Source organism: Oncorhynchus gorbuscha, linkage group LG12 (assembly GCF_021184085.1).
Source record: "Oncorhynchus gorbuscha isolate QuinsamMale2020 ecotype Even-year linkage group LG12, OgorEven_v1.0, whole genome shotgun sequence".
Classification (NCBI taxonomy): Eukaryota; Metazoa; Chordata; class Actinopteri; order Salmoniformes; family Salmonidae; genus Oncorhynchus; species Oncorhynchus gorbuscha.
In genome coordinates this window covers 42,277,204-42,299,058 of record NC_060184.1, presented here as the reverse complement: position 1 = coordinate 42,299,058, position 21,855 = coordinate 42,277,204, and the positions used below count along the sequence as shown (strand labels likewise).

Below are 21,855 nucleotides of genomic sequence, written 5' to 3'. Positions count from 1 at the left end.
AGAATTAGAGGTCGACCGATTAATCGGCGTGGACGATTAATTAGGGTTGATTTCAAGTTTTCATAACAATCGGAAATCGGTATTTTTGAGCGCCGATTTGCCGATTTTTATTTTATTTATTTATTTATTTTTATACCTTTATTTAACAAGGCAAGTCAGTTAAGGACACATTCTTATTTTCAATGACGGCCTAGGAACGGTGGGTTAACTGCCTCGTTCAGGGGCAGAACGACAGATTTTCACCCTGTCAGCTCGGGGGATCCATTCTTGCAACCTTACAGTTAACTAGTCCAACGCATAGTTAACTATACATGGTTGATGATATTACTAGATATTATCTAGCATGTCCTGTGTTGCATATAATCTGACTGAGCATACAAGTATCTAAGTATCTGACTGAGTGGTGGTAGGCAGAAGCAGGCGCGTAAACATGAATTCAAACAGCACTTTCGTGCGTTTTGCCAGCAGCTCTTCGTTGTGTGTCAAGCATTGCGCTGTTTATGACTTCAAGCCTATCAACTCCCGAGATGAGGCTGGTGTAACTGAAGTGAAATGGCTAGCTAGTTAGCGCGCGCTAATAGCGTTTCAAACGTCACTCGCTCTGAGCCTTGCAGTGATTGTTTCCCTTGATCTGCATGAGTAACGCTGCTTCGAGGGTGGCTGTTGTCGTTGTGTTCCTGGTTCGAGTCCAGGGAGGAGCGAGGAGAGGGACGGAAGCTATACTGTTACACTGGCAATACTAAAGTGACTATAAGAACATCCAATCGTCAAAGGTTAATGAAATACAAATGGTATAGAGGGAAAAAGTTCTATAATAACTACAACCTAAAACTTCTTACCTGGGAATATCGAAGACTCATGTTAAAAGGAACCACCAGCTTTCATATGTTCTCATGTTCTGAGCAAGGAACTTAAACGTTAGCTTTCTTACATAGCACATATTGCACTTTTACTTTCTTCTCCAACACTTTGTTTTTACATTATTTAAACCAAATTGAACATGTTTCATTATTTACTTGAGGCTAAATTGAATTTATTAATGTATTATATTAAGTTAAAATGTTCATTCAGTATTGTTGTAATTGTCATTATTACAAATAAATAAATAAATAGATCGGCCGATTAAATTGGTATCGGCTTTTTTGGTCCTCCAATTATCGGTATGGGCGTTGAACAATCCTAATCAGTCGACCTCTAGCGAGAATGGATGGGAAAATAAGGGTGCATTTATATATTCATTTTGGCTATCTACAGAGCACTTGTTTGAGTGTCAACAATTGTGAGGGTACACAAACAAGCACACTTACACACATGTTTTGTTGTTATATTGTTTGTATATCATTTTATTTTAAATGTGTGTTACTGTCCTTGTCTATCGTCTTGCTGGAAGATCCAGTTGCGGCCACGTTGGCAAACCAGGTTTTTGGCTAAAATGTCTGGGTAAAGTTCATAATGCCGATGACCTTAACAAGGGCCCCAGGAACAGTGGAAACAAGATAGACCCAAAACATCAAATATTCACCACCATATTTTAAAGTAGGTATTCTTTACTGTTTCATATCCTTCCTTCGACGCCAAACTCACCACTGTTTCTATTTTCATGTCATCTGACCACAGCACCAGTTCAAATCCAAGTGAAAATGCCGTTAAACATAATCCTGGTGTTTACATTTGTTGGATGACATGAAAATAGAGCTCTTTGGCCATGCACACCAGTGGTGGGTTTGGCATCGAAAGAAGGATGTGATAAGCAGAAAAAAAATATATATAAAAAAAATGTATCTGTGTGTAACGTACTGTCTGTAGTGGGCTGATTGGTAGTGTTGGGCTGGACAGCAGTGGGCTGAGATGACTTTCTGTCTTTATCCACATCTTTCCCTTTCTTCTTGGCTGAATCTGACAGCAACATAACAAGTCAGTAGGATAACATAAATACAGGAGTGAGTAAGAAGACGGAAAAGGCAGTGGTATACTTTCTCCCAGACAGTTCAGTCAATCCGTTGATTAACTCAAACACTCGATTAGATAAAACAGCCCACACACGTGATCCTAATCTAATCAATGATTTAATTGACTCTCTTAATTAAAGCAGTTTAATCAGTGCGTGTGTAAATTGCTACCCGTGTCAGGTTTAGTGGGTCAGACAGACAGACAGAGGGAGAGAGAGACAGACAGAGCAGCACCTTTGCTTTTCTCCGGGGTTCTGGTTGCTGTGGGAGACTCGCCCTTGCACTCGTTGAGTCTGGACTCCCTCACTCCGGAGGTTTCCCTGGTCAGGGGCTTCTCCTCCGAGCTCTCCTCCACATACTGGAATTTGGGAACGGTGTCCTTCAGGAAGTCCCAAACCTTGCCCAGGTACCGGGACCTGAGAGATTGGACACAGCACACTGTAAAACTATCTACCCAGTTGTTTATCAATGATCCCACATGACTGGATATGTAATGGTTACATAACTTACTAACAACTAACCAAGTGTTAGATTAATAGAATGAGATGTGTTAGTGCTGGGCAAAAAAATAAAAATAGAAGGTTGGTGCTCTAAAAAAGCACTTAACTATTTAAAATGTTATTTGTGTCTGGTATCTGATTTCAGTCCTGTCGATTGGCCACCATGATACATAATATATGTCAAAACAGATGAGTGTTGTTATGAGTGGCGTTCATTTAGCTCCGGGCATGTTCCATATCCATTAATTTCAGGCTTTATTGAAAGATTTCCTGCCAGTGATTCCGAAACAAGCCTTTTTAAATTAGGATAACTGAACGATCAAATCAAATCAAATTTTATTTGACACACACACACACGTTTAGCAGATGTTATTGCGGGTGTAGCGAAATGTTTGCAGAGGGTTGTCATTATGCTTATTCTTACGATGACTCATTGACAGCTGCCTGCTCTGGAGTGCCTGTGAAGTTGTGGCTGGAGTTTAAATAGTCATGTTAGCTGCTGGCAGTGTGTGTGTGTGTGTGTGTGTGTGTGTGTGTGTGTGTGTGTGTGTGTGTGTGTGTGTGTGTGTGTGTGTGTGTGTGTGTGTGTGTGTGTGTGTGTGTGTGTGTGTGTGTGTGTGTGTGTGTGTGTGTGTGTGTGTGTGTGTGTGTGTGTGTGTGTGTAGGCTCCTTAGAGGAGGGGGTGGACCATCACACTCAGTGAATTTCAGAAAAATACAAATAGCTAATTTTTTATTAAACCAAATAACTGATTATCTTACGGCAAAAAATACCTTCTGGATATCAGGACAGCGATCACTCACCTCGGATCAGGCAAAGATTTTGTCTTCAACAGGACATACTCCAAACACCCGACAAGGCCAACATCCCAGTTATTGCAAGAGGAACAGAGGACACAGAGCGGGGTGCCTCGCAAGGATTCGCAGGATCAATATTACGTAAGGATCCGCAGGATCAATACTACTCGCCAACGTGCAATCATTGGACAATAAATTAGACGAGGTACGATCACGAACATCCTACCAATGGGACATCAAAAACTGTAATATCTTGTGTCTCATCGAATCGTGGCTGAATGATGACATGGATATTCAGCTAGCGGGATATGCGCTGCACCGACAACCAGAACCCAACCAGAAGCCATGGATTACAGACAACAATCGCACTGAGCTAAAGGGTAGGGCTGGGTAGAGCTGGGTAGAGCTGCAGATTTCAAGGTGTGGGAATCTAACACTGAGGCATACATGAGAGCATCAGCTGTTCCGGACGACTGTGTGATCACGCTCTCCACAGCCAACTTGAGTAAGACCTTTAAATAGGTCAACATACACAAGGCTGCGGAGCCAGACGGATTACCAGGACGTGTGCTCCGGGTATGTGCTGACCAACTGGCAGGTGTCTTCACTGACATTTTCAACATGTCCCTGATTGAGTCTGTAATACCAACATGTTTCAAAAAGCTCACCATAGTCCCTGTGCCCAAGAAGACAAAGGCAAGACTAAGAAGTTGATTGTGGACTACAGAAAAAGGAGGACCGAGCAGGCCCCCATTCTCATCGACGGGGCTGTAGTGGAGCAGGTTGAGAGCTTCAAGTACCTTGGTGTCCACATCAACAACAAACTAGAATGGTCCAAACACACAAAGACAGTCGTGAAGAGGGCACGACAAAGCCTATTCCCCCTCAGGAAACTAAAAAGATTTGGCATGGGTCCTGAGATCCTCAAAACGTTTTACAGCTGCAACATCAAGAGAATTCTGACTGGTTGCATCACTGCCTGATACAGCAATTGCTCGGCCTCCCACCGCAATGCACTACAGAGGGTAGTGCGTACAGAGGGTAGTGAGTACGGACTAAGCTGCCTGCCATCCAGGACCTCTACACCAGGCGGTGTCAGAGGAAGGCTCTAAAAATTGTCAAGGACCCCAGCCACCCCAGTCATAGACTGTTCTCTCTACTACCGCATGGCAAGTGGAACCGGAGTGCCAAGTCTAGGACAAAAAGGCTTCTCAACAGTTTTTACCCCCAAACCATAAGACTCCTGAACAGGTAATCAAATGACTACCCGGACTATATGCATTGTGTCCGCCCCCCCCCCCCCCTCAACCCCCATTTACACTGCTGCTACTCTTTGTTTATCATAAATGCATAGTCACTTTAACTATACATTCAGGTACATACTACCTCAATTGGCCCGACCAACCAGTGCCCCCCGCACATTGGCTAACCGGGCTATCTGCATTGTGTCCCGCCACCAACCTCTTTTACGCTACTGCTACTCTCTGTTCATCATATATGCACTTTAACCATATCTACATACTAACTCAATACGCCCGACTAACTGGTGCCTATATATAGCCTTGCTACTGTTATAGCCTCACTACTGTATATAGCCTCACTACTGTTTTCTTTCAACTGTTGTTTTTTTTTGCACTGTTGGTTAGAGCCTGTAGTTAAGCATTTCACTGTAAGGTTGTACCTGTTGTATTCAGAGCACGTGACAAATAAACTTTGATTTGATTAAAACAGACTTTTCAATGAACGTCTCAAAAACACTCTATAGGGTAGCACCATGTTGTAGCCAGAGGACAGCTATTTTTCACCCTCCTCTGGGTAGATTGACTTCAATGATGTTTCACCATTGAGTAATTGTCTCTGGCCCCATCCCAGTTTTTTATTTATTTTTATTTAACCTTTATTTAACTAGGTTAGGCAGTTAAGAACAAATTCTTATTTACAATGACGACCTAGGAACAGTGGGTTAACTGCCTGTTCAGGGGTAGAACGACAGATTTGTATCTTGTCAGCTCAGGGGTTTGAACTTGCAACCTTCCGGTTACTAGTTCAACACTCTAACCACTAGGCTACCCTGCCGCCCCAAGTTAGGGTGAGTGATGAGCTCTACAGCAGAGTCTCAACTCAACCGCTGGTTGAAACAGTTTTCTGCCCCTCCCAAAATATATATTTTGTAGATAATTGGCCCCCTTTCTGGGAATCACCCACAGGACCAAACCTGGCAAACCTGCTCTCATCTTATCTCTCAACATAGACAGGGCTCTAACTCCTCTTGCTCCACAATGAGATAGGGTGCAGGCCAGGCAGCAGGCTGTTAGCCAGCCTGCCAGCTTAGTGGAGTCTGCCACTAGCATAGTAGTCAGCTCAATTATCCCCATGAGACCGTGTCTGTGCCTTGATCTAGGTTGGGCAAAACTAAACATGGCAGTGTTCGCTTTAGCAATCTCACTGGAATAAAAACATCCTCCATTCCTGTCATTATTGAAAAAGATTGTGATATCTCACATCTCAAAAAAGGGCTACTTAATGTTAGATCCCTCACTTCCAAGGCAGTCATAGTCAAGAAACGAATCAATGATCAGAAACAACTACTGAAAAAGCGACTTCCTGTGCTTGGCCCACCAATGTTGAGAATAACAAATGGCTCCCTATCCTCTGGACATGTATACACCCACTAAAAGTGGCAATAATAAAGCCGATAGAAAAAGCCAAACCTTGACCCTGAATTTTTTTTAAATAAACTATCGGCCTACAGTACCAGTCAAAAGTTTGGACACTCATTCAAGGGTTTTTCATGAATTGCACTCTTTTCTACATTGCATAATTTACATTTTACATTTAAGTCATTTAGCGGACGCTCTTATCCAGAGCGACTTACAAATTGGTGCATTCACCTTATGACATCCAGTGGAACAGTCACTTACAATAGTGCATCTAAATCTTAAAGGGGGGGGGTGAGAGGGATTACTTATCCTATCCTAGGTATTCCTTAAAGAGGTGGGGTTTCAGGTGTCTCCGGAAGGTGGTGATTGACTCCGCTGTCCTGGCGTCGTGAGGGAGTTTGTTCCACCATTGGGGGGCCAGAGCAGCGAACAGTTTTGACTGGGCTAATAGTGAATAATAGTGAAGACATCAAAACTATGAAAAAAAATATTGAATCATGTAGTAACCAAAAAGGTATTAAACAAATCAAAATATATTGTATTTTATATTCTTCAAAGTAGCCACCCTTCACCTTGATGACAACTTTGCACTCTTGGCATTCTCTCAACCTGGAATGCTTTTCCAACAGTCTTGATGGAGTTCCCACATATGCTGAGCACTTGTTGGCTGCGTTTCCTTCACTCTGCGGTCCAACTCATCCCAAACAATCTCAATTGGGTTGAGGTCGGGTGATTGTGGAGGCCTGGTCATCTGATTCAGCACTCAATCACTCTTCTACTTGGTCAAACAGCCCTTACACAGCCTGGAGGTGTGTTCGGTCATTGTATTGTTGAAAAACCAGATGGGATGGCATATCGCTGCAGAATGCTGTGGTACCCATGCTGGTTAAATGTGCCTTGAATTTGAAAAAAATCACATAAAGTGTCACCAGCAAAGCACCCCAGCACCATCACACCTCCATGCTTCACAGTGGGCACCACACGTGGAGATCATCCTTTCACCTACTCTGCATCTTACAAAGACATGGTGGTTGGAACCAAAAATCGTAAATTTGGACTTATCAGACCAAAGGACAGATTTACACCGGTCTAATGTCCATTGCTCGTGTTTCTTGACTCAAGCGAGTCTTCTCTTCTTATTGGTGTCCTTTAGAGGTGGTTTCTTTGCAGCAACTCGCCCATGAAGGCCTAATTCACACATTCTTCTCTGAACAGTTGATGTTGAGATGTGTGTGTGACTTGAACTCTGTGAAGCATTTATTTGGGCTTCAATTTCTGAGGCTGGTAACTCTAATGATCTTGTCCTCTGCAGCAGAGGTAACTCTTCCTTTCCTGTGACGGTCCTCATGAGACCGTCAGCCAGTTTCATCATAGCGCTTGATGGTTTTTGCAAAGGCACTTGAAGAAACTTCAAAGTTCATGAAATTGTCCACATTGACTGACCTTCATGTCTTAAAGTAATGATGGACTGTCATTTCTCTTTGCGGATTTGAGCTGCTCTTGCCATAATATGGACTTGGTCTTTTACAAAATAGGGCTATCTTCTGTATTCCACCCCTAACTTGTCACAACACAACTGGCTCAAACGCATTAAGGAAAGAAATTCCACACACCTGTTAATTGAAATGCATTCCAGGTGACTACCTCATTAAGTTGTTTGAGAGAAAGCGAAGAGTGTGCAAAGCTGTCATCAAGGCAAAGGGTGGTTACTATGAAGAATTTCAAATATATTTTGATTTGTTTAAAACATATTTGATTACTACATGATTCCATATGTTATTTCAAAGTTTTGATGTCTTCACTATTATTTTACAATGTAGAAAACAGTAATAGAAAAACACGAATGAGTAGGTGTGTCCAAACTTTTAACCGGTACTGTATATCGAATGTCCCATTCTTCTAAACATTTTTGAAAAGGTTGTTGCGCAGCAACTCACAGCCTTCCTGAAGACAAATAAATGTATATGAAACCAGTCTGGTTTTATACCCCATCATAGCATGGAGACTGCACTTGTGAAGGTGGTAAATGACCTTTTCAAGGCGTCAGACCAAGGTTCTGTATCTGTCCTCATGCTCCGAGACCTTAACTGCTGCTTTTGACACCATCGATCACCACATTCTTTTGGAGAGATTGAAAACCCTAATTGGTCTACACTGACACATTCTTGCCTGGTTTAGATCTTATCTGTCTGAACGATATCATCTCTGTCGATGGTTTGTCCTCTGACAAATCAAGTGTAAGTTTCGGTGTTCTTCAAGGTTCAATTTTAGGACCCGTATTGTTTTCAATATATATTCTACAGCTTGGTGATCTCATTCAAAAACACAATGTCAACTTTCACTGCTATGCGGACGACACAGCTGTATATTGCGATGAAACATGATGACCCAAAATTGCCTACCCTGGAAGCCTGTGCTTCAGACATAAGGAAGTCCATGGCAGCAAATGTTTTACTTTTAAACTCTGACTAAACAGAGATGCTAGTTTTAGGCCCCAAGAAACAAAGAGATCTGACAAGTAATCTTGATGGTTGAAGTCGTCTCAAATAAAACTGAAGGACCTCGGCATTACTCTGGACCTTGATTTATTTGACGAACATATCAAGAACAGGATTTTTCCATCTTCGTAACATTGCAAAAATCAGATATCTTTTGTCCAAAATTGGTACAGAAAAGCTAATCCATGATTTTGTCACTTCTAGATTAGACTACTCCAATGCTCTACTCTCCGGCAACCCGGATAAAGGTCTAAATAAACTTCAGTTAGTGCTAAACACGGCTGCTAGAATCTTTACTAGAACCCCATAATGTGATCAAATCAAACTTTATCACATGCGCCGAATACAACAGGTGTAGACTTTACCATGAAACGCTTATTTACAAGCCCTTAACCAACAGTGCAGTTCAAGAAGAACATATTTACCAAGTATTCTAAAATAAAGTTATAAAAAAAGTAACACAATAAGAATTACAATAACGAGGCTATATTTATTTTATTTTATTTATTTCACCTTTATTTAACCAGGTAGGCAAGTTGAGAACAAGTTCTCATTTACAATTGCGACCTGGCCAAGATAAAGCAAAGCAGTTCGACACATACAACGACACAGAGTTACACATGGAGTAAAACAAACATACAGTCAATAATAACAGTATAAACAAGACTATATACGATGTGAGCAAATGAGGTGAGATAAAGAGGGCAAAAAAAAAGGCCATGGTGGCAAAGTAAATACAATATAGCAAGTAAAACACTGGAATGGTAGATTTGCAGTGGAAGAATGTGCAAAGTAGAAATAAAAAATAATGGGGTGCAAAGGAGCAAAATAAATAACTAAAATACAGTAGGGAAAGAGGTAGATGTTTGGGCTAAAATATATGTGGGCTATGTACAGGTGCAGTAATCTGTGAGCTGCTCTGACAGTTGGTGCTTAAAGCTAGTGAGGGAGATAAGTGTTTCCAGTTTCAGAGATTTTTGTAGTTCGTTCCAGTCATTGGCAGCAGAGAACTGGAAGGAGAGGCGGCCAAAGAAAGAATTGGTTTTGGGGGTGACTAGAGAGATATACCTTCTGGAGCGTGTGCTACAGGTGGGAGATGCTATGGTGACCAGCGAGCTGAGATAAGGGGGGACTTTACCTAGCAGGGTCTTGTAGATGACATGGAGCCAGTGGGTTTGGCAACGAGTATGAAGCGAGGGCCAGCCAACGAGAGCGTACAGGTCGCAATGGTGGGTAGTATATGAGGCTTTGGTGACAAAACGGATTGCACTGTGATAGACTGCATCCAATTTGTTGAGTAGGGTATTGGAGGCTATTTTGTAAATGACATCGCCAAAGTCGAGGATTGGTAGGATGGTCAGTTTTACAAGGGTATGTTTGGCAGCATGAGTGAAGGATGCTTTGTTGCTAAATAGGAAGCCAATTCTAGATTATACTTTGGATTGAAGATGTTTGGTATGGGTCTGGAAGGAGAGTTTACAGTCTAACCAGACACCTAAGTATTTGTAGTTGGCCACGTATTCTAAGTCAGAGCCGTCCAGAGTAGTGATGTTGGACAGGCGGGCAGGTGCAGGTAGCGATCGATTGAAGAGCATGCATTTAGTTTTACTTGTATTTAAGAGCAATTGGAGGCCACGGAAGGAGAGTTGTATGCCATTGAAGCTTGCCTGGAGGGTTGTTAACACAGTGTCCAAAGAAGGGCCAGAAGTATACAGAATGGAGTTGTCTGCGTAGAGGTGGATCAGAGACTCACCAGCAGCAAGAGCGACCTCATTGATGGATACAGAGAAGAGAGTTGGTCCAAGATTTGAACCCTGTGGCACCCCCATAGAGACTGCCAGAGGTCCGGACAGCAGACCCTCCAATTCGACACACTGAACTCTATCAGAGAAGTAGTTGGTGAACCAGGCGAGGCAATCATTTGAGAAACCAAGGCTGTCGAGTCTGCCGATGAGGATGTGGTGATTGACAGAGTCGAAAGCCTTGGCCAGGTCGATGAATACGGCTGCACAGTATTGTTTCTTATCGATGGCGGTTAAGATATCGTTTAGGACCTTGAGCGTGGCTGAGGTGCACCCATGACCAGCTCTGAAACCAGGTTGCATAGCAGAGAAGGTATGGTGAGATTCGAAATGGTCGGTAATCTGTTTGTTGACTTGGCTTTCGAAGACATTAGAAAGGCATGGTAGGATAGATATAGGTCTGTAGCAGTTTGGGTCAAGAGTGTCCCCCCCTTTGAAGAGGGGATGACCGCAGCTGCTTTCCAATCTTTGGGAATCTCAGATGACACGAAAGAGAGGTTGAACAGGCTAGTAATAGGGGTGGCAACAATTTTGGCAGATCATTTTAGAAAGAAGCCCGGCTGATTTGTAGGGGTCCAGATTTTGCAGCTCTTTCAGAACATCAGCTGAACGGATTTGGGAGAAGGAGAAATGGGGAAGGCTTGGGTGAGTTGCTGTGGGGGGTGCAGTGCTGTTGACCAGGGTAGGAGTAGCCAGGTGGAAAGCATGGCCAGCCGTAGAAAAATGCTTATTGAAATTCTCAATTATGGTGGATTTATCAGTGGTGACAGTGTTTCCTATCTTCAGTGCAGTGGGCAGCTGGGAGGAGGTGTTCTTATTCTCCATGGACTTTACAGTGTCCCAGAACATGTTTGAGTTAGTGTTGCAGGAAGCAAATTTCTGCTTGAAAAACCAAGCCTTGGCTTTTCTAACTGCCTGTGTATAATGGTTTCTAGCTTCCCTGAACAGTTGCATATCACGGGGGCTGTTCGATGCTAATGCAGAACGCCATAGGATGTTTTTGTGTTGGTTAAGGGCAGTCAGGACTGGGGAGAACCAAGGGCTATATCTGTTCCTGGTTCTACATTTCTTGAATGGGGCATGTTTATTTAAGATGATTAGGAAGGCATTTTTTTTAAATATCCAGGCATCCTCTACTGATGGGATGAGATCAATATCCTTCCAGGATACCCAGGCAAGGTCGATTAGAAAGGCCTGCTCGCTGAAGTGTTTCAGGGAGCGTTTGACAGAGATGAGTGGACGTAGTTTGACCGCTGACCCATTACGGATGCAGGCAATGAGGCAGTGATCGCTGAGATCTTGGTTGAAGACAGCAGAGGTGTATTTAGAGGGCAAGATGGTTAGGATGATATCTATGAGGGTGCCCATGTTTAAGGCTTTGGGGAGGTACCTGGTAGGTTCATTGATATTTTGTGTGAGATTGAGGGCATCAAGCTTAGATTGTAGGATGGCTGGGGTGTTAAGCATGTTCCAGTTTAGGTCGCCTAGCAGCACGAGCTCTGAAGATAGATGGGGGGCAATCAGTTCACATTTGGTGTCCAGAGCACAGCTGGGGGCAGAGGGTGGTCTATAGCAGGCGGCAACGGTGAGAGACTTGTTTTTAGAGAGGTGGATTTTTAAAAGTAGAAGTTCAAATTGTTTGGGTACAGACCTGGATAGTAGGACAGAACTCTGCAGGCTATCTTACATTTACATTACATTTAAGTCATTTAGCAGACGCTCTTATCCAGAGCGACTTACAAATTGGTGCGTTCACCTTATGACATCCAGTGGAGCAGCCACTTTACAATAGTGCATCTAAATCTTTTAAGGGGGGAGCGGGGTGAGAAGGATTACTTTATCCTATCCTAGGTATTCCTTAAAGAGGTGGGGTTTCAGGTGTCTCCGGAAGGTGGTGATTGACTCCGCTGTCCTGGCGTCGTGAGGGTGTTTGTTCCACCATTGGGGGGCCAGAGCAGCGAACAGTTTTGACTGGGCTGAGCGGGAACTGTACTTCCTCAGTGGTAGGGAGGCGAGCAGGCCAGAGGTGGATGAACGCAGTGCCCTTGTTTGGGTGTAGGGCCTGATCAGAGCCTGGAGGTACTGAGGTGCCGTTCCCCTCACAGCTCCGTAGGCAAGCACCATGGTCTTGTAGCGGATGCGAGCTTCAACTGGAAGCCAGTGGAGAGAGCGGAGGAGCGGGGTGACGTGAGAGAACTTGGGAAGGTTGAACACCAGACGGGCTGCGGCGTTCTGGATGAATTGTAGGGGTTTAATGGCACAGGCAGGGAGCCCAGCCAACAGCGAGTTGCAGTAATCCAGACGGGAGATGACAAGTGCCTGGATTAGGACCTGCACCGCTTCCTGTGTGAGGCAGGGTCGTACTCTGCGGATGTTGTAGAGCATGAACCTACAGGAACGGGCCACCGCCTTGATGTTAGTTGAGAACGACAGGGTGTTGTCCAGGATCACGCCAAGGTTCTTAGCACTCTGGGAGGAGGACACAATGGAGTTGTCAACCGTGATGGCGAGATCATGGAACGGGCAGTCCTTCCCCGGGAGGAAGAGCAGCTCCGTCTTGCCGAGGTTCAGCTTGAGGTGGTGATCCGTCATCCACACTGATATGTCTGCCAGACATGCAGAGATGCGATTCGCCACCTGGTCATCAGAAGGGGGAAAGGAGAAGATTAATTGTGTGTCGTCTGCATAGCAATGATAGAAGAAACCATGTGAGGTTATGACAGAGTCAAGTGACTTGGTGTATAGCGAGAATAGGAGAGGGCCTAGAACAGAGCCCTGGGGGACACCAGTGGTGAGAGCGCGTGGTGAGGAGACAGATTCTCGCCACGCCACCTGGTAGGAGCGACCTGTCAGGTAGGACGCAATCCAAGCGTGGGCCGCGCCGGAGATGCCCAACTTGGAGAGGGTGGAGAGGAGGATCTGATGGTTCACAGTATCGAAGGCAGCCAATAGGTCTAGAAGGATGAGAGCAGAGGAGAGAGAGTTAGCTTTAGCAGTGCGGAGCGCCTCCGTGATACAGAGAAGAGCAGTCTCAGTTGAATGACTAGTCTTGAAACCTGACTGATTTGGATCAAGAAGGTCATTCTGAGAGAGATAGCGGGAGAGCTGGCCAAGGACGGCACGTTCAAGAGTTTTGGAGAGAAAAGAAAGAAGGGATACTGGTCTGTAGTTGTTGACATCGGAGGAATCGAGTGTAGGTTTTTTCAGAAGGGGTGCAACTCTCGCTCTCTTGAAGACGGAAGGGACGTAGCCAGCGGTCAGGGATGAGTTGATGAGCGAGGTGAGGTAAGGGAGAAGGTCTCCGGAAATGGTCTGGAGAAGAGAGGAGGGGATAGGGTCAAGCGGGCAGGTTGTTGGGCGGCCGGCCGTCACAAGACGCGAGATGTCATCTGGAGAGAGAGGGGAGAAAGAGGTCAGAGCACAGGGTAGGGCAGTGTGAGCAGAACCAGCGGTGTCGTTTGACTTAGCAAACGAGGATCGGATGTCGTCGCCCTTCTTTTCAAAATGGTTGACGAAGTCTACTGTACTTCCGGGTTGGAGCGAGCGGTTGCAGTAGATTGCAACACCGCCCCCTTTGGCAGTTCGATCTTGTCTGAAAGTGTTGTAGTTTGGGATTAAAATTTCAGAATTTTTGGTGGTCTTCCTAAACCAGGATTCAGACACAGCTAGAACATCCGGGTTGGCAGAGTGTGCTAAAGCAGTGAATAGAACAAACTTAGGAGGGAGGCTTCTAATGTTAACATGCATGAAACCAAGGCTATTACGGTTACAGAAGTCATCAAAAGAGAGCGCCTGGGGAATAGGAGTGGAGCTAGGCACTGCAGGGCCTGGATTCACCTCTACATCGGCAGAGGAACAGAGGAGGAGTAGGATAAGGGTACGGCTAAAAGCAATAAGAATTGGTTGTCTAGAACAGAGAGTAAAAGGAGGTTTCTGGGGGCGATAAAATAACTTCAAGGTATAATGTACAGACAAAGGTATGGTAGGATGTGAATACAGTGGAGGTAAACCTAGGTATTGAGTGATGAAGAGAGAGATATTGTCTCTAGACACATCATTAAAACCAGGAGATGTCATCGCATGTGTGGGTGGTGGAACTAATAGGTTGGATGAGGTATAGTGAGCAGGACTAGAGGCTCTACAGTGAAATAAGCCAATAAACACTAACCAGAACAGCAATGGACAAGGCATATTGACATTAAGGAGAGGCATGCTTAGTCGAGTGATCAAAAGGGTCCAGTGAGTAGAGAGGTTGGTTGGTGTCACGGCGATTTAGACAGCTAGCCAGGCCTTCGGTAGCAAGCTAGCATAGGATGGAGGTCTGTTATTAGCCACCTCGTGCGTTCCGTCGGTAGATTAGTGGGGTTCCGTGTCGTAGAGGGGATTAATCCAAATCATACAACAACAAAAAAACAATAGATATAGTTATAGAGGCCCAAGAACAAAGAAAAAATAATAATAAAAATAAATAAATAAATTGTCCGATAGGTCTATTCAGATAGCAGCCGATAAGACAGCTAACGGTTAGCGGACCGCAGATGGGCGTTCAGGTAACGCCGCGACGGAGGAGCCAGCCGGGTAACTCCTTCGGGTAGATAACGTCGGTAGTCCAGTTGTGAAGGCCTGGTGGGGCACCACGTTGGCAGTAAAACGGGTCCGGATAGGTGATTGTAGCCCAGGAGTGATTGATGGAACTCTTCAGCTGGCTAGCTCCGGAATAATTGATGTTTGCTCCGGAGTCGACGAAAGCCGTTAATCACACGGATAGCAGCTAGCGAGCTGCGAGATCCAGGTATGAATGTCCAGAGTTAGCGGTTGAAATCCAGGGACATGGAGAGAAAAATAGGACTGGTATGTTCCGTTCCGAGCCGCGCAAAACTGGCGATAGATTTTCGAGCTAAAGGATAGCCGATGACCACAAACCGTGGTTAGCTGAATACTAACGATTAGCCAGTAAAGAAGCTAACTAGATTCTGATTAGCTTCTGATTAGCTTCTGGCTAGCTTCTGGATTAGCTTCTGGCTAGCTTCTATGGAGGATTACAGATGAGGTAAATAATACTTTTTTTATAAATATAAATTGGTGAGACGGGTTGCAGGAGAGTGTTTTGAAGATGAGTTTATGGAAAATAAAAAAATACATAAAAAGGTATGTGAAAAAAGTTGTAAATATATATATATATATATATATATATATATATATATATATATATATATATATATACACGGGACACGACAAGACGAGGACAAAAGACGTCTGAACTGCTATGCCATCTTGGGAAAGAATATATACAGGGGGCACCGGTACCGAGTCAGTGTGAGGGGGTAAAGGCTCGTTGAGGTAATCTGTACATGTACGTGGGGGGGGCCATGCCTCAGGACTACCTGGCCTGATGATTCCTGGCTTTCCCCAGTCCACCTGGTCGTTTGTTGCTCCAGTTTCAACTGTTCTGCCTATAGCTATGGAACCCTGACCTGTTCACCGGACGTGTTACCTTGTACCAGACCTGCTGTTTTCGACTCTCTTTCTACCGCACATGCTGACTCGACCTCTGAATGCTTGATTATGAAAATCCAACTGACATTTACTCCTGAGGTACTAATCTGTTGCACCTCATACAACCACTGTGATTATTATTAAACCCTGCTGGTTATCTATGAACGTCTTAAAGAACAATCTGGCCTTAATGGCCATGTACTCTTATAATCTCCATCTGGCACAGTCAGAAGAGGACTGGCCACCCCTCAAAGCCTGGATTCTTCCTAGGTTCCTGCCTTTCTAAGGAGTTTTTCCTAGCTACCATGCGTCTTCATCTACATTTCTTGCTGTTTGGGGTTTTAGGCTGGGTTTCTGTATAGCACTTTGTGACATCTGCTGATGTAAAAAGGGGTTCATAAATAAAAATTGTTTTAATTCAATACAAAACCTAGGAGGCTGATGGTTCTCACCTCCTTCCACTGACATAAACAATAATTATGTCAACCTCCAGAGGACATCCTCCAACTTATCAGAGCTCTTGCAGTATGAACTAACATTTTGTCCATCAAATCAAAGTATCAGAGCATGAATCAAGCACTGAAAACACAAGCTATAACTAGCTTCCACTGCAGTGAATAAAGTGTGCTGAGAAGTTGACTCAAAGAGAGAGACACAAAAGTTGAACAGTTTTGAACAAATTAATTTCTTCAAAAATGATGGAGAAGCAGCAGAGAGAAAGAAAGATAGAGTGCTAGCTATATTTCATTTAATTTTTTTTCTTCTCAGGTTTTTCCTGGAGAGAAGTGGCTTCTTTGCTGCCCTTCTTGACACCAGGCCATCCTCCAAAAGTCTTCGCCTCACTGTGCGTGCAGATGCACTCACACCTGCCTGCTGCCATTCCTGAGCAAGCTCTGTACTGGTGGTGCCCCGATCTCACATCTGAATCAACTTTAGGAGACGGTCCTGGCGCTTGCTGGACTTTCTTGGGTGCCCTGAAGCCTTATTCACAACAATTGAACCGCTCCTCTTGAAATTCTTGATCATCCGATAAATGGTTGATTTAGGTGCAATCTTACTGGCAGCAATATCCTTGCCTGTGAAGCCCTTTTTGTGCAAAGCAATGATGACGGCACGTGTTTCCTTCTAGGTAACCGTGGTTGACAGAGGAAGAACAATGATTCCAAGCACCACCCTATTATTTGAACTCAACCAGCATGACAGAGTGATCTCCAGCCTTGTCCTCGTCACTCACACCTTTGTTAACGAGAGAATCACTGACATGATGGCAGCTGGTCATTTTGTGGTAGGGCTGAAATGCAGTGGAAATGTTTTTGGGGGATACAGTTCATTTGCATGGCAAAGAAAGACTTTGCAATTAATTGCAATTCATCTGATCACTCATCATAACACTCTGGAGTATATGCAAATTGCCATCATACAAACTGAGGCAGCAGAATTAATACTTCTGTCATTCTCATAACTTTTGGCCACGACTGTACACTATACTGTGTGATTGTACACATGGATTGGATAGTGGGTTTACTAACACGTTAGCTAATATGGTGACAAAAATGTGTTAATTGTATTTAGCTTTAGCTTGAAGAGGTTTTTAAACCTGGTCACAAACAGCTGTTGTGTTGTGTACTGAAGTCCACAAGCAAAGGAAAAAGGTGAGAGGAGAGCGCTTTGATGCAAAATGGAATTATACAACGAGCAAAGTGATGATTCTGTACATGGCTGCTATGTAAGTGAACTGTGTGTGCAGGTGATCAGGTGTGTATTCATTCCACCGATTCTGTTGCAAAACTTTTTTAATCTGAAGCAAACGGAATGAAACAGGGATGGACCTACCTGAATTTGTCCAAGAGAAACTCGTTAAAGTCACAAAACACAACGTTTTGATACTGTTTGGACTAATGATTACAACCAAGATCAGCTTGATGCAGGCAACAGTGTGCAAGGCGGTATTGAATGTGTCACAGTCTGTCACCTTGATTACTCCAATTTGTCTCTTGACCTGTGTACCTACATTATAAACGGTAATTTGTAGGCTAGGTTGTAACAACCTCCTTATGGGTATAGGGGAAATTAGAGTATCATGTAGTAGCCTATCGATGTTACATTAAGCTGGGGGAATTTAATATGAATAACAGTCATCCAATATGCTGTAATAGAAAAAACAAAATGTGTCCTCCTTCATCTTAAATGGCACCGGCCACCACTGGTGTGAGTGTGTGTTCCCAGCCCCATCCAGGTTTAATATGGAGAAAATTACAATGGGACCTCCCACAGCCCCTCGACCCCTGTAGAACAGTCACACTAACACTAGCCTAGTGGATGTATGTATGTCTGTGTGCCTCTCAGCACCATGACTGTGTTGGCTGATAGGTTTCCCAGGGGGTCCACTAACAACAGCTAACCTGCTGAGGTGGAGAGAACAACACCCTCCTGCTTCCCCGTACACAGTTTAATCAAGAGGAGGCAAGACCCTGCACTGCAGTCCCTCACTGCATCCACTCTAGGCTGCAGGTACCAGGCCTTATAGGTCAAAATGGACTGCTTGGTTTTTAACAACATCAACAGAGAATATTCTATTGTATAAATCAATGGTCTAATAAAGTGTGGATGTGAAAAACTAAAGCTACAAAATGAGGATAACCCTACTTCAATGAACAGAAAGAGAACAGGAAGAATAGATGAGAAGAGATAAGTGGATGATGACCCTACTGTAGAGGGATGAGTTCAGGGATCCATCCGGTCAGAGCATGGATGACAGTGAACTCTCCCAGCTGCTTCCTCTGTCCTGACACCACACTGCAACACAAACACACATATACTGTACACACACATTACACCACAATGTACAAAACACACATTAGGAAACCACTGCTAAATTGACTATTATAGTTCCGGCTAACACACACACACACACACACACACACACACACACACACACACACACACACACACACACACACACACACACACACACACACACACACACACACACACACACACACACACACACACACACACACACACACACACACACACACACACACACACACAATCACAGCAGGGAGATTTGACCGAGCAGCAATTGGATGGGATAGTCAGAGACAGACAGTGGCTTCTCAGGCTTATAGAGGAAAAGTAATTTCATGCTTGATTGTTTATGAAATATACAAACACAGAAGTTGATTTCAGAGAAACACTGGGAATTCCATTATATGATCTGTGTGTGTCTGATTGTTGGGGTGTGTGTGTGTGGGTGTACAGGTGTCCTGCTAGTGTTTTTGAACTGAAACAGATGTTTGTGTGTCTAATTGCACCTCATGGGACACTGTGCCCAATCTGTTCAGTAGACAGTAATGAATAGCAAAATGAAAGTTGATCAATGTTTACTGTGTGGCCTTACTCACTATCTGACACTGAAAAACTATAAACCATCCTAAAATTGTTACTGAAATCTATACTGTGCTCCACTGTGATTTCTATAAAAAGCACACCAACAAAAATGGATATAGAAGATTCAAGATTAAAACTATGCTTTTATGACAGACACATGGTAAAACATTTTTTCAGAGCTTTATCTTCTTTGAACTTTCACTGGGGGTTATAAAAGATTCACAAGCAGAGAAACCTGATTTCCTGGATGAGATTAAACATTTATATCCCAACCTTTGACAACCATAAAACTACAACATACAGTAAATCCGACAATTACATGCACGCACACGCCACCAAATTGTAGAGTGACAGACCGGGGAATTGAACCACTGTGTCTGTTTCTACAATGCCAACAAAATAGCCCAGCAGTGTGTGTGTGTGTGTGTGTGTGTGTGTGTGTGTGTGTGTGTGTGTGTGTGTGTGTGTGTGTGTGTGTGTGTGTGTGTGTGTGTGTGTGTGTGTGTGTGTGTGTGTGTGTGTGTGTGTGTGTGTGTGTGTGTGTGTGTGTGTGTGTGTGCTGCTGTAGTGCTTTGTTTACTTACCTTCCTTCCCCATCATGTACAGTAATAAAGTCCTCTGTAAACATATGGGGAGGTGTACTGGGGCTAAATGAATGACCTAAGGTGATCTAGCGGCCTAAGCCACCTCCCCTGGTGCCAGTGGTTCCCCAAGCATTTTTCTGCAGAAGCGGTGGCAAAGGTAGTATTTGTTGGGGTTAGAACGACTGTATGAAGGTCACTTCCGGTGACTTTTTAATAGGACAATTTACTCCAAAATGAATGAAAATGTAATTATGTTGACACCATCAGAAAAATACTGCAACAGATGAGACCACCTGCCTTGTAGGGAGGTGAGGGGCAAGTGTTGGTTGTGTGCTCGTGGCTCTCATTTTCCGCCACTGCTCAGTCGGTTTTTCCACAAATAAACAGTACCAGTCAAAAGTTTGAACACACCTACTCATTCAAGGGTTTTTATTTATTTGTATTATGTAGAATAATAGTGAAGACATATCAAGACTATGAAATAACACATATGGTATCATGTAGTAACCAAAAAAGTGTTAAACAAATCAAAATATATTTTATATTTGGGATTCTTCAAATGGCCACCCTTTGCCTTGATGACACCTTTGCACACTCTTGGCATTCTCTCAATCAGCTTCCTGAGGAATGTAAAGCACCCTAACACCATCACACCTTCTCCTCAAAGCTTCACACATGCAGAGATCATCCTAGGCAGTTGGCCTCATCAGACCAAAGGACAGATTTCCACCGGTCTAATGTCTATTGCTCGTGTTTCTTTGCTCAAGCAAGTCTCTTCTTATTATTGTTATCCTTTAGTAGTGGTTTCTTTGCAGCAATTCGACCATAAAGGCCTGATTCATGCAGTCTCTGAACAGTTGACGTTGAGATGTGTCTGTTACTTGAACTCTGGTAACTCCAATAAACTTATCCTCTGCAGCAGAGGTAACTTTGGGTCTTCCTTTCCTGTGGCGGTCCTCAGTTTCATCATAGCGCTTGATGGTTTTTGCGACTGCACTTGAAGAAACTTTCAAACTTCTTGAAATGTTCCACATTGACTGACCTTCATGTCTTAAAGTAATGATGGACTGTCATTTCTCTTTGCTTATTTAAGTTGTTCTTACCATAATGTGGACTTAGTATTTTACCAATTAGGGAAATCTTCTAACACAGAGGAAAGAAATTATGCAAATGAACTTTTAACAAGGCACACCTGAAATGCATTTGTAGTGACGACCTGAAGCTGGTTGAGAGACTGCCAAGAGTGAGCAAAGGTGTCAAGGCAAAGGGTGGTAGCCTAGTGGTGAGAGCGTTGGACTTGTAACCGAAAGGTGACCAGGTAAAAGTCTGTCGTTCTCCCCCTGAACAACGCAATTAACCCACTGTTCCTTGGCCATCATCAAAAATAAGAATTTGTTCTTAACTGACTTGTCTAGTTAAAAAAACAAACATTTAAATATATTTTGATTTGTTTAACACTTTTTTGGTTACTAAACTCAGCAAAAAAAGAAACGTCCCCTTTTCAGGACCCTGTCTTCCAAAGATAATTTGTAAAAATCCAAATAACTTCACAAATCTTCATTGTAAAGGGTTTAAACACCATTTCCCATGCTTCTTCAATGAATCATAAACTAATAATGAACATGCACCCGTGGAACGGTCGTTAAGACACTAACAGCTTACAGACGGTAGGCAACTAAGCTCACAGTTATGAAAAACACCAAAAGAAAGATGTCCAGGGTCCCTGCTCATCTGCATGAATGTGCCTTAGGCATTATGCAAGGAGGCATGCAGATGTTGCCAGGGTAATAAATTGCAATGTCCATACTGTGAGATGCATAAGACAGCGCTACAGGACGGACAGTTGGTTGTCCTCGCAGTGGCAGACCACATGTAACACCTGCACAGGATCGGTACATCCGAACATCACAGCTGGTTGACAGGTACAGAATGGCAACAACAACTGCCGAGTTAAGGCTGGACCGAGGGCTTGTAGACATCACCGGCAACAATGTCGCCAATGGGCACAAACCCACCGTCGCTGGACCAGACAGGAATGGCAAAAAGTGCTCTTCACTGACGAGTCGCGGTTTTGTCTCACCAGGGGTGATGGTCGGATTCACGTTTATTATCGAAGGAATCAGCGTTCCACTGAGGCCTGTACTCTGGTGGAACGCTTTGGAGGTGGAGGGTCCGTCAT

General features: G+C 43.8%; 1 protein-coding gene across 2 annotated transcripts in view; it reads right to left on the bottom strand.

Annotated features, from left to right (window-relative positions):
* Window positions 1-21,855, bottom strand: part of adgb (androglobin) — a 134,951-nt gene that overhangs the window by 89,300 nt on the left and 23,796 nt on the right. For both annotated transcript variants that reach the window (XM_046292151.1, XM_046292152.1), the window contains exons 7-9: window positions 18,412-18,498; window positions 2,184-2,365; window positions 1,798-1,896 (exon numbers count right to left, since the gene is read on the bottom strand). In XM_046292151.1, the coding sequence (XP_046148107.1) occupies window positions 1,798-1,896; window positions 2,184-2,365; window positions 18,412-18,498 (368 nt within the window). The remainder of the gene's footprint in view (window positions 1-1,797; window positions 1,897-2,183; window positions 2,366-18,411; window positions 18,499-21,855) is intronic.